This window comes from Camelina sativa, chromosome 19 (genome assembly GCF_000633955.1).
Source record: "Camelina sativa cultivar DH55 chromosome 19, Cs, whole genome shotgun sequence".
Taxonomy (NCBI): Eukaryota; Viridiplantae; Streptophyta; class Magnoliopsida; order Brassicales; family Brassicaceae; genus Camelina; species Camelina sativa.
The window spans coordinates 15480892-15494098 of record NC_025703.1 but is presented as its reverse complement, the minus strand read 5'-3'; the positions used below and the strand labels follow the sequence as shown (position 1 = coordinate 15494098).

General features: G+C 34.8%; 3 protein-coding genes and 1 long non-coding RNA gene across 4 annotated transcripts; 2 read left to right on the top strand and 2 right to left on the bottom strand.

The window, feature by feature from the left end:
* Positions 202-1586, bottom strand: LOC104766440 (vacuolar iron transporter homolog 2.1-like). Its single transcript, XM_010490329.2, has 2 exons — positions 1141-1586; positions 202-623 (listed from the first exon to the last, which is right to left on the bottom strand). The coding sequence occupies exons 1-2, from the start codon at positions 1495-1497 to the stop codon at positions 321-323; spliced, it is 660 nt and encodes a 219-aa protein (XP_010488631.1). The 5' UTR covers positions 1498-1586; the 3' UTR covers positions 202-320.
* On the bottom strand, positions 4164-4774 carry LOC109130968. Its single transcript, XR_002036722.1, has 2 exons — positions 4580-4774; positions 4164-4490 (listed from the first exon to the last, which is right to left on the bottom strand). It is a non-coding gene; the product is annotated as an uncharacterized LOC109130968 (long non-coding RNA).
* LOC104766439 (B3 domain-containing protein At5g24050-like) lies at positions 6572-7582 on the top strand. Its single transcript, XM_010490328.1, has one exon. The coding sequence runs from the start codon at positions 6572-6574 to the stop codon at positions 7580-7582; it is 1011 nt and encodes a 336-aa protein (XP_010488630.1).
* Positions 12006-12943, top strand: LOC104767859 (B3 domain-containing protein At5g24050-like). Its single transcript, XM_010491827.2, is given in 2 exon segments — positions 12006-12293; positions 12295-12943. Coding segments are annotated over 2 exon segments (918 nt in total). The 5' UTR covers positions 12006-12024.

Here is a 13207-nt window from a genome sequence, read left to right as displayed (position 1 = left end):
TTTCTTATGCGATCTTCCACTTCGTAGCTTGCTTCAAATCACTTAACGACAACAACATAAAATCAAATATTTAATTTACAAGTTTAGTTAGGTTAGTGCCAATGTTTGTTACTAATTAATATTCTCGAAGCGTAAATCATTCTTAGTCACGTTTTTGGGAAATGAAAATAGATTAACAAACCATTTTATTAACTTTTTCTTGGTGTTGTGCATCAGATAGTCTACATCACATGTATAGTTTTAAGGACATAGTGTGATGATTCAAATACAAACATAACGCAACACTACTTGCGATGCATAGGACCACTGAAGAAGAGCCTCTAGATTTGCATGGCTGCGGAGCCAATGAACTTGGTGAGACCAAAGGTAAGAGCCATAGCCATCCAACCACCAATAACCACCCTAACACTCGACTTAACCACACTTGTCTTTCCCAGGACCGCACCGGTCACTCCAAACACAACCAATGCTATGGTGGCCACAACCGCTACCACCGCCATTCTTACCTTATGGTTCTCTATGAATACAGCAGCCAGAAGCGGCATTGCTGCCCCCACTGAAAATGCCAACGCTGATGCAATTGCTGCTTGTCCTGGATTCGGCAACCGTTCTTTCTTCTCTTCCTGCCATTAAACTTACACTTTTTACTATATATCATATAGAAATGTTAATGTCACCAAAAGTCTAAAAGGAAAAAAACAAAAAAAAAATATGAATAGTGTCAAAATATCGATTACAAATTTAGTTGGCAATAAATATGTTATATCTGTTGTTTCAAACACCAACTTTTACATAGAGACTGTTCACATGTCAAAAACAAGTCACATTGTTTTACGAATTTTTATTTTATTTTATCATAAACTACAGTCTATATATATATATATATGTATATTATATGTTGCACAAAAACAAAATATATGTATATTATATAATTATATATATATATATAGATATAAAAGAACTGAATATCCAAACGCCACATGCTACTATGATTAGTGGAAGAGCTTCACGGTGTGTTCCATTTAATAAAAATTGTTACTATGCTTAAAATACTAGTGATAGATTGGTGTAGCAAATATCTATCCGAAAATACGTTTAGACACAGAATGGTGCGTGCTGTGTCTATTATATATACATTACCTCCTCTTGTTCGTCAATTGCTGATAATGATGTCTTATTCTCAATAGCTCTCTTCATCTGCGCAGTTTCAATATCTCTTTGTGTACACACAGACACAAACTCTCCAATAGCCATACTACAAGCACCCGCAACAAGGCCGGCAAAACCAACGAGCAGCATTGCTTTGACGTCTTCTTTGATAGAACCAACACCCATCATGAGGGACGCCACTGTGACCAGACCATCGTTGGCTCCAAGCAAGGCAGCTCTTAGCCACTGAGCCCTCTGCATGTAGTCCACTTCATCCTTCTCTTCTCTCGGACGACTTTTCTGATTCCTTGGGCTGCTTATTTCTGAAAGCTGACCGTTGGAAGCCATGGTTTGGAATTTGTACTGACTACTGAGTAGTGATTTACTTGATTTTGATTGATGAGAAGGCTTGTGGAGAACTCACGCCTTATATAGAAAAATAGAGTAAATAGCTTTGTTTATTAATAGTTGTGTTACCTAATAATATATATATATATATATAAGAGAAAAAGATAGAGTGGTGGTAGTGGTGGAGACGGTAACGTTGGACACTATACTTCTTCAGAGTGGAAATATAATCGGATGGATCTACATAGCTACCCAAAAGGGCGATCATGATAAACAATATCATTGGTGAAATGGGTTTAATACGATTACTGTTGGTGATTAAGTTCATATATTGGTTTATTACTTTTCTTGGTAAAGGTAATTAAGTAATAGAGTTTCAGTTTCCAATATATCATGGTTTTGAACTTTTGAATGCGACATATTTAAAGAGTGTTTTAACGACTATACATGTTACATAGAATTTGTTTATATTCAATCAAGATTTTATTATATTTTGTAATATAGTTTCCAACATATCATGGTTTTATATCATGATTAAATGCAAATAAAGACCAGTCGGAGACGGATTACGAGTGCTTTCTTATTAATTTTCTTTTTATGAACTAAGAGGGAATTCTCATACAATCACAATTCCGGATTACGAGTACATAACCTACTAACCTACTATGGACATTAAGAAGTAGCATTTAGAGCCAAACACAAACGAGTATAATATACTCTTAATTTCTCACATCATCTGGAATATTTTACAAGATAAAAGTATGTAAACTTAATTAACTATTTGGTTAAAAAAATGTCTAAAATAAAATATGTATTAGGCTAAAATTGTAACTCTCCAGTAATTTAAAGTTTAATAACGTAACTTAAAATTGAAGACACTCTTATCAATAAAAGAAAGAACAACATTACTTTTGTTTTACCTTCTATACTGATCGTGTAGAATTTTTTATTTTATTTTTGTGTGATGTCATTGCTAACATCATTATGAGTGTTATGTCATTGCTAACATCATCTCATAATCTACTTAATGATTTTTTTTCATTCTTAATGAAATCTTAGATGCATTTTTAAAGGAAAAATTAAGATGTTTGTGAGCCTAAGTCCCGAAAATCCAAACCAAATCTAGAAGAAAATGGACCCGAACCCAACCCGAAGATTATAAATATTGAAACAAAGCTTGTGAGTCTAATCCCAAAAATCCATAAATCGAACCGAACCCAAACACCCAGCTTATACTTCTGACAATCTCAAAGGCTCCTCAGTCATACACTATTAGCAAACTGCATTCCATTTTATTCCACGGTTTTGATGCATGGGGATGGGGCACACTAATACCAAATGAACTAGGAGAACAAATTATACCATTGTCCATTAGATAATTTTTAAAACTTAGTATGGGGCACGTCAATAAACTTGTAGATCCGCCCCTGGGAGAAAAGGCGCCTCAACTCATTACCTAGTATCTTATTTTTAGAAAAATTTGATTATTTTTTTCTGTTTCATTTTATTTTTGGTCAATTTAACCAATAAAAAAAATCAATGATTTAATTAAGAATATAACATATTATTTGAAAAAAAATTAGAAAAATAGGAGTAGGGATCAAGAAATTACCATTTTAGTGTTTGATGGTGTGGTGGTTGGTAGTGGTGATAGCCGGCGGCCAACAATCAGAGGGGATGGTTGTAACGCCCCGACCGCCACCTCTTAGTGGGCTTCATGTCCAATCCCAGTCCATAGGCTCACCTTCCTTAATAGGTCTCACGTCCTCTCCGTAGATCCGTGAGTCTATCCAAATCCGACTGTCGGTTTGCTACGTCCGGGAGACTTTAAAGACTTGTTACTGTCCCTACAAATCACCAAATGATATTTTCCTGTGTTTTGTCCTCACTCGCACAGTTCCGACAATCACTTCCCGGAAAATCACCCAGCCTGAGACTACTCCAGCTCAAGCACACTTAACTATGGAGTTCTCTCAGGACCCTTGACCAAAAAGATAAGTGCACTTTGGTGACATAAGTGGCCAAATCAATTTTTTTAAACCTCTCCGCAAGTCTCTGAAACTGGGGTGTCACAATTCACCCCCACTAATAATAGATCGCAACGTCCTCGTTGCATACCAAGACCGTCACTCCCGACGGTGTGAGCCCACTCGACTCCACACTCGTCTGGGTTCGGCTTTGATACCACTTGTAACGTCCCGACCACCACCTCTCAGTAGGCCCCATGTCCAATCCAGTCCATGGGCCCACCTTCCTTAATGGGCCAAACATCCTCTCACTAGGCCCGTGATCCCATCCATATCCGATGTTCGGTTTGCTACGTCCGGGAGGCTTTAAAGACTTGTTACCGTCCCTATAAATCACCACATGATCTTTCCATGTGTTTTGTTCTCACTCGCACAGTTCCGACAATTACTTCCCAAAAAATCACCCATCCTGAGACTACTCCAGCTCAAGTTCGCTTAACTCTGGAGTTCTCTCAGGATCTTTGACTGAAAAGATAAGTGCACTTTGGTGACATAGGTGGTCAAATCAATTCTTTTAAACCTCTCTACAAGCCTCTGAAACCGGGTTGTCACAGGTTTTGATTGGCTTAACTCTGTTTTTGTTTTATTTTAGGGCATTTTTTAGTGATATTACATAATTGGCTTCAGTACAAAACAATATTAGTGAATCATATAATGCTGTTTTGAAAGATTCTCGAGAAAAAACAGTGGTTGCATTGCTAGAATATATAAGACGACATATAATGGCTAGTAATCTGGTTAAGATCAAGGAGACGCAGAATGTTACAGGGAAGATCACACCCAAGGCAGCTGCTATTATGGAAAAGCGGAAAAAGAGTTTGAAGTAGTGTCATCCATTTACAAATGGAAGATACATTTATGAGGTGGATCATGGAAAAAATAAGTATGTGGTTCATGTTCGAGGTAAGATTTCTTGCACTTGGAGGGAGTATGATGTGAGTGAGATTCCTTGCTGCCATATTATGTCTGCGATTGCGGCTGAATATAAGGAGACAAAGCTACCAGAAACTGTAATTTTAGAATGCTATTTCGTAGAGAAGTGGAAGCTTTGTTACCGTTCGCTTCTGTTTTCTGTGAATGGCATGGAACTTTGAGAAACACATAGTGATGTTGTTGTTATGCCTCCTTCGGACAGGATAATGCCAAGAAGACCAAAAAACAATGACCAAATCAAAGATCCAAGCGAAGAAACTTCTTCTCAGAATTGTCAAAAGTCTATAGTGGTAATTTGACTGTTTATTATGCATACATCTTTCTTTCTTATATGATGTATACATGTAGCAACTGCGGACAAACAGGGCATGCATAACAAACGCACATGTCAAATGGAGCCGGTGCCTAAGCCACCTAATCCGCCTAAAAAATTTCCTTCTTATCAGGCGAAATTTATCATGGTACAATTATAATTCTTTGTATTAGTGTATGTCAATGATTTCTTGGAAATAAACTTCTGATTCATGCATTTGTTTTTGCAGACATGTACCAACTGTCAACAAACTGGACACAACAAACGCAAATGTAAACTCCAACTAGTGTCTAAGCCACCCAATTTGCCTCCAGAAAGACCTTCAAAGAGACAAAAGACCACCCAATGAACTTAGCTTGTCATATGAAGTCTTACTTTTCTGGGTTTTGATGTTGCAACATGTTTAGTTTGGATTATAATCGTGTTTTCATAATTTTTATGATCCAATAGGTTTAAATACTCAGATTTGTAATGAGATTTTTGTTCTCTATCAAAGTTTTTGACTAATTAAAAATATGTCGTTTTTTTTTTTTTTCTTAAAATGCAATGTTATAACTTAATTATGTCTTAACAGTAATCATAGGGATTTTTTACTAACAAATTTTAAGTTGAGGGGTTTTTTATTAGATATATAATTAAAGGTGTTCATAACGATCCATCTTTAGTTGAAGGGTTTAATTACCAAAAACCCCTAAAACTAATAAGTAATTTTTAATTTAGATATTTTTCTCAGCTATTGCACATAAATGAAAAACCAATTTACTGATAATATCTATCTATAGTGCATGAGAGTTGCTTGTCGTGGTTTCATCTATCCTTGTTATTTTTTTATTTTATTTTTTATTTTTGTATCATGACGTGGTGCAAATGTAACCATCTTTAGTAGATCCATGTATTACAGGTAAACCTATATGAACTAGATTTGCTAGTTATGAAAGTTAGGATCATCATAATGAAACGTGATATCACGACTAACAAAAAGATATATAAAATATATAAATTAAAACTAGATTTGTTAACAGGATTAGAATTTTTTTTTAAAAATTGCTCATATGCCAAAAGTATGTATTTTCACTAATTTATGTTAATAGATGTAAGTGTAAATAATAAAATATTACGATAATTTTTTTGTTGAAAACAAATATTATGATAAATATATGTAATTTGGATTCATAATGAATTACAATCCCTATGTAACTATGTTAGGAAAAAATTATAATATTTTTTTTCAAAAATATGTATATAAGTATTAATGTGACTTAAGACTTTATATTCACTTTGTTTAAATTTTATCTATAGTAAGAAACATAAGAAAACTTAGAGATTTAAAAAAAAAGAAACTCTCATAGAAAATATTTTAAATAACCATGCATCATATATTTTTTTTTCTATATTTTTGTTTTGCAAGGAAAAGAAATGTTAAGCAAACAACCTATCAAACTATACTTAACTAAACGAACCTTTACAAAAAAGGCAAAGAAATTTCTTAATTATCAGTTTTTTACTTTTTAGTTCTTCAGTCTCGGAGAAAAGGAAATAATGATATAGGGGGTATAATTAGTCACTAATCACAGTAATTAAACCAACTAAACTCAAACGAAAGACAAAAAAACCCTAACTTTAATGTAAGCAGTACTATATAAGGCAAGAGATCGGCTTTCTCAATCTCTCATTATCAATTTCTCTCAGTTTCTAATCTCTCTCCAATTCCCTTGTGCCTCACGTTTCTGCTTTCAGAAGAACTTTTTTTGTTCCTTTTGTAAAAAATCTCAGAAGAACTTGAGTCTCCGGTACGATCAGAATGAGAAGTATGTATCACGACGATGTTCATCCCACGACTTCAGGGAAGAAGATGTGGTCGAATTTTTGTACGCTGGTGGATGCGGCAGTTATGTTATCTGAAGAAGAAAGCCTTGAGAGAATCTTTTGTCTCTTTCCGAGAAAAACAAGGTCGTCTGTGGTGAAGAGAAGATACCAACAACAAATTCTAAATAGAGCTTCTACGGCTTCAACGCTCATCGATCTTAATGAGTTCCCTATTGAATATGAGACCGAAGACTCGCAAAACCAACTCCCATGGCTCTCTTCTTCATGTGTCACCGCCGCTGATTCCGAGTCGAAAACCCTACGAAACCCTAGTTCTGAACTCTTACTCTTGGCTTGCTACAAAACGGCTGAGTCCGAGAAGACGGAGATGATCAAAGACTCACTAAACCCTAATTCCCCATGTTCTGATCTGTCTTTGTGCTTAGTACCGGGGAGCACAAGCCGCAAGAGACGTGCCGTGAAAGAGAGAAAGCGTACTGGTGGATACAAGAAAGCAAAGGTTGCTCCTTTATCACCGACGGCGAGAGACATGCCTGAGTGGCTTGTCAAGGCTATGAGAGATATGAACGGAGCCAGAGACGCTAAACTGATCTTTGAGAAGACTCTGTTCGTGACTGATGTAAACCCAACACAGAACCGTCTCTCAATGCCTTACAACAACTTACACCGAAACGACTTCTTGACGCCTGTGGAGTCGAGAATCATAGACGAAGACATCAACCACAATAAGAAGATTGGAGTGGGAGCGATTCTCGTGGATCAGTGGTCTAAAAAGTGGGGTGTGATGCTGAACAGATGGGAGATGAAGAAAGATTCTGGTAAAGGAAGCTGGAATTACAATTTGATTTGTGGGTGGAACGACATCGTTGAGGCTAACGGATTGAAAGAGGGAGACAACATCAGTCTTTGGTCGTTCAGGTGCTTCGGAATCCTCTGTTTTGCCATGGAACATAGTAGCTCTTCCCTTGCTCTCTGTCTCTGCTAAGTGTCTTGTGTCTGAGTTGAGACTATAACTCGCACAGAGATCTGATTTCAAGAAATTCTGGAGGTTTAGTAATTTCTTAGCAGTAGGGTTTTAGGACGGTTGTAATCTATTAGTAACTATTGGTAACTTGTTCCTTATATTGTTTCAGATTATGAACTTAGCATTTTTACATGAATCTGGTTTGTTGTTTGGTGTTAATCAAGTCTTCAAATCAGCAAAGCATGCTTGTGTTGTTTTGCTCGGCTTGTACAGTAAGATATGACCAATAATAATATCAGGCAAGAATTACACAGGCGAGCAAGCGGCTATGCAGACTACTGCTTATGCTTATGCGTTGGGTATCATAAATAGAGAGAACAAGAATACACGTAAAAGGAATTAAACAGGGACCATTATCACTAATGAGACTCTCAGACCATCTCCGCTTATTTCTTACAAGTTTCTTAGAATTAAAAGTGATTAATTCTAATGAAAAGAGAGAAATTTCTTCAGCATCGATCTTTAATATTATTACATGTTTAGTGATCTTTAAGAACCATGGTGGTGTCACTAAGTATCTGATTGACTGAGGGGGAAAAAATTAGAGATTTAATTCTAATTTTATTTTGTAATCTTTCTTGTTTGTTGTTAAGCTGTCTCTATGAGCGACGGCGGGAAGAATTTCCGGAGATTCAGTAGAAGAGGATCAAGGTTTGTTGTTAAGCTCTTTATTTCTCTTGGTTTGTTGTTTCTCGGCAATTGATTTCAAATTTTAAGAGAAAAAAAAAATCATTTTTTTGGGTAATTGTAGCGTTAGATTAACTTGAAAACGACTCCAACTCCATTGCGACTGAATCGGAAACAATCATTTACAAAGAGCCGACACAGTACGATAACAACTCCATTGCATCTCTCGGTTCATCTCAAAAGAAGGTACTAAGCTCAAATATATTGTTCCTATTGTTATATGCCATTGCTTCATCAGAACTGGTAGGTTGAACTGTGTGTCATAGCTTTTTGATTCTACATTCTTGTTCCTCTGTTGAATGTCCTGTTGAAGATTGTATTTTTATTAGTTACGAGGGAGATACTGATTCTCCAAATGTTTTCACAGGCAGAGAGAGGCTAATCCGGATGTGGTTGAAGCTAATGAACTTGCTACTCCTAAATCTTATCAAAGCATGATCTTACGTATGGCTGGTTTCTGCAAAACCAAGGTATGTTGTGATCTCTTACATCAGTCATGAATCATGATATGGCTTGCTCTGTAGAAATTTTTTGTCTTTGTGCTTTAAAGGCTTAATTTTTTGAGTTTTCTTGCATCTATCTGGTTGCGTATTGGTCATATGATTTAGAGGACATATATAAGACCCTGGGTGATGACGCCTTATGACCAATGTTTTCAGATATCATTCTTCTCGACTAAATATTCCTTTCATGCTACTATTGTTATAGATACATGCTGCCTTAGAGCCTATTAATGATAATGATGAAGCTGCTAAAGCTTATGGTATTCACTTTGCCGCAGAAATGATTTTGGCCCATGGAATCACTACCCTTCATTGTACACATTGAACGTTGACAAATCAGCTATTAATGGTTGTTCCTCATTTGATCAAAAAAAAAAAAAAAATGGTTGTTCCTCATTTCCTTCAATCTATTTTTCGTTGTAGTAATAATATCTTACACACAAACCTAACAATGGTGCTCAAATTGCCGAACCTTTGTCTCATTGATGAGTCAAAAATTTATCGTTCTCTACCTTGGAGACGCCCTGCAAATGTTTTCCGTATTAGTGAAGATGTTGGCCATATTTTCTGGTAACCTTCATTTTGTTTCTCTTGCTCTGATCATCAAGTACCACATATTCATTTGTTCTCTCACATTCTACTTTAGATTTTGCAAACTTCGATTTTAATGGCCTTATTTTAGTACTTCTTCTTGATTCACTTGATCCTTATTCTATTTGCACACATTGTTATTTTAATCGTACAGTTATCACTTGTAAGGAGATGCTTCGTTTGCTTGTCATCTTCTTCTGCATTTTTCATTGCCAATGAGTAGTCAAGATTAAAATTAATTGTTTTTGTAATCTATTTTTAAATGCTTTTATGTCATATGTTTGTTTAAAATTTTATGAAATGCAATTATTTTTAAGTTTTTTTTTTAAATATTTAATATTATAAAAATTAAACAAAATAAACTCTACTATAATAATTTACAAAATTATACTGTATTTTTTAATTAAAGATCCAAATTTAGAAATTATTAATGGACCCATAAAATTTTACAGTTTTTTAAGAAGTTCTTAATTAAAAAATTTTAAAAATTTATAAGAAAATAATTGTTTAACAACTTTCTTTACATCCATTAATAGAGATGCTCTCATTAGGGGTGTCAAAATGGGTCAAGATTAATGAGTCAACTCAATTCATGAACCCTAATGAATTGATAGCTTAAATAACTTGATGATTAAATGAGTTCATGAGTCAAATGAGTTTGGTTATAATAGGTTTATGAGTTAACAACTAACCCATAAATTTCTTTATTATCAACCTAATATCATCAACATCATCATACTATCATCATCATCATCCTACCATCATCATATCATCATCATCATACTACCATCATTTAACTATCATCATCATCAACATTTTCATACTATCATCATCATCATACCTTCATAATCATATTAACATAACCTTCATCATATCATATCAACATATCTATCATAGTCAACAGCATGATCTCATCATCATCATCTTATAATTTTCCGCCAAAAATGCAAAACTGAACTTTTCCTCTGTAATTTCCCACTAAAAGTTATGTGATGGTGATAATGATGATGATGGTGAAAATGATGATAAAGATTAATTATAATTATTTTATATTAAATATTAATTAATTTGTATTAATCCAATAACATATTTATGAAAGACAAAAATGTTAAACCTCTCCAAAAAAACTATCTTTACCCAACAAATATTTCTCTCTCTCTCATCTCTCTCTCTCAAAACAAGAGAGTCTCTCCTCTTTCTCAAGTCCTCATTTGCATTTTTAAAACCGAAATCTTCATTTCCTTCTTTGATGTTTGAGAGCAACAAAAGAAAATCTTGCTTGGTGGCTGTCAAAACGTTCAACATGTGAGAGAGAAAAGATAAGATTGAAAAGTTCAAAAAGAATATAAGAGAAGAAAAGATTTTACCCTCCCTGCATGAATAAAGCCGGAGCTTTGAAATCATTAGGGAAAACAGAGGATTACTAATGAATCTAAGATTTTATTTTGGAAAAACTTTGACGATCCGAAAAGCGAGTTTGTGAATTTCCTGATGTCTAGAACAAATAGCAACTCCAACCATAAAACACCAAAACACTAAATTTAATGTTAAAATTTAGTGTTTTGGTGTTCCAAAAAATTCTCATCTCCAACCCAACACCAAATCTCACACAAAAAGCAAATTTTTAATTATTCTATTATTAAATTTAAGATTATTTTTTTCCTCTGTTAATAGTTTAATAAATATTAATATTTTTATAAACGATTAATTTTAATTCAGTTAATATAGTATTACAATCAATACATAAAAATAACAGAAAATATTTTTAATTTGATTTGGCATTTTTTATTTGATTTTATTGAAGTTTAATATGAATTTTATATTATATTAATTATAGTTAACAGTTTATATTACAAAATGTAATTAGAAAGTTCAAAAATATTGATGATATATTTGGGTTTTAGTGGATAAACAACAATTTATATATAATTTTAAATCAAAAACACAAATAAAACAATATACATATATATATATATATTAGTGTTTTGTGAATAATATTTTAAAAAAATGAGATAGTATTTATGTTGTCGTCTGATTGGAGTTGTTTTTAGACTATAATCAATGTTATACCGTTCGGTTGGAGTTGCTCTAAATGATTTGGAATCTCTCGGCGGAGATTGTGTAGTTCTTAATTGAGTATATTAAATATTTATATGTGGGTAAGTTGTAATGTAGCCGTAGTTTGTAGATGAGAAAAAAGTAGTATTGTATTATCGTTTGTTTTATAGCTTTGAATTGGAGGGCAATGCAGTCCTCCTAAGTCCTAAGATTAAGACACCAATCAAAGGCTACGAATAAAGAACGCAATTTAGGCGGAGCGGATTAAACAATTCAAAAGGATCAGACAGAATAAATGCATAGCAAGCGGATCAAGGAGAACAAATGCAGATCGAGTGTTTCGAACGCTTTAAAATATTTGTCAAATAGTAAAAACAGATAAAAGATTTGATAATCAAATGGTACATATCAATATAATAGTTTCTATATTTTTCAATACATAATATTAAAATAAACTATAATAAATAACATTTGCTATATTAATTTACTAGTTTTTTTTAAACATATCTTTACATCCGACGACTTCAGGGAAGAATATGTGGTCGAATTTTTTTACGCTGGTGGATGCGGCAAGAAAGCCTTGAGAGAATCTTTGGTCTCTTTCCGAGAAAAACAAGGTCGTCTGTGGTGAAGAGAAGATACCAACAACAAATTCTAAATAGAGCTTCTACGGCTTCAACGCTCATCGATCTTAACGAGTTCCCTAATGAATATGAGACCGAAGACTCGCAAAACCAACTCCCATGGCTCTCTTCTTCATGTGTCACCGCCGCTGATTCCGAGACTAAAACCCTACGAAACCCTAGTTCTGAACTCTTACGTACTCTTGGCTTGCTACAAAACGGCTGAGTCCGAGAAGACGGAGATGATCAAAGACTCACTAAACCCTAATTCCCCATGTTCTGATCTGTCTTTGTGCTTTGTACCGGGGAGCACAAGCCGCAAGAGACGTGCCGTGAAAGAGAGAAAGCGTACTGGTGGATACAAGAAAGCAAAGGTTGCTCCTTTATCACCGACGGCGAGAGACATGCCTGAGTGGCTTGTCAAGGCTATGAGAGATATGAACGGAGCCAGAGACGCTAAACTGATCTTTGAGAAGACTCTGTTCGTGACTGATGTAAACCCAACACAGAACCGTCTCTCAATGCCTTACAACAACTTACACCGAAACGACTTCTTGACGCCTGTGGAGTCGAGAATCATAGACGAAGACATCAACCACAATAAGAAGATTGGAGTGGGAGCGATTCTCGTGGATCAGTGGTCCAAAAAGTGGGGTGTGATGCTGAAGAGATGGGAGATGAAGAAAGATTCTGGTAAAGGAAGCTGGAATTACAATTTGATTTGTGGGTGGAACGACATCGTTGAGGCTAACGGATTGAAAGAGGGAGACAACATCAGTCTTTGGTCGTTCAGGTGCTGTGGAATCCTCTGTTTTGCCATGGAACAGAGTAGCTCTTCCCTTGCTCTCTGTCTCTGCTAAGTTTCTTGTGTCTGAGTTGAGACTATAACTCGCACAGAGATCTGATTTCAAGAAATTCTGGAGGTTTAGTAATTTCTTAGAAGTAGGGTGTTACAGTAACACTGTTACTAGGGTTATGATCTTATTTGTAACTATTGATTACTTGTTCCTTCTATTGTATCAGATTATGAACTTAGAAATTTGACATGAATCTGGTTATTTTTTTGGTCTTACTTTAGTTATTGCATTATTACCTTTTCTTGTATTATATCCCAAAGTCTATGT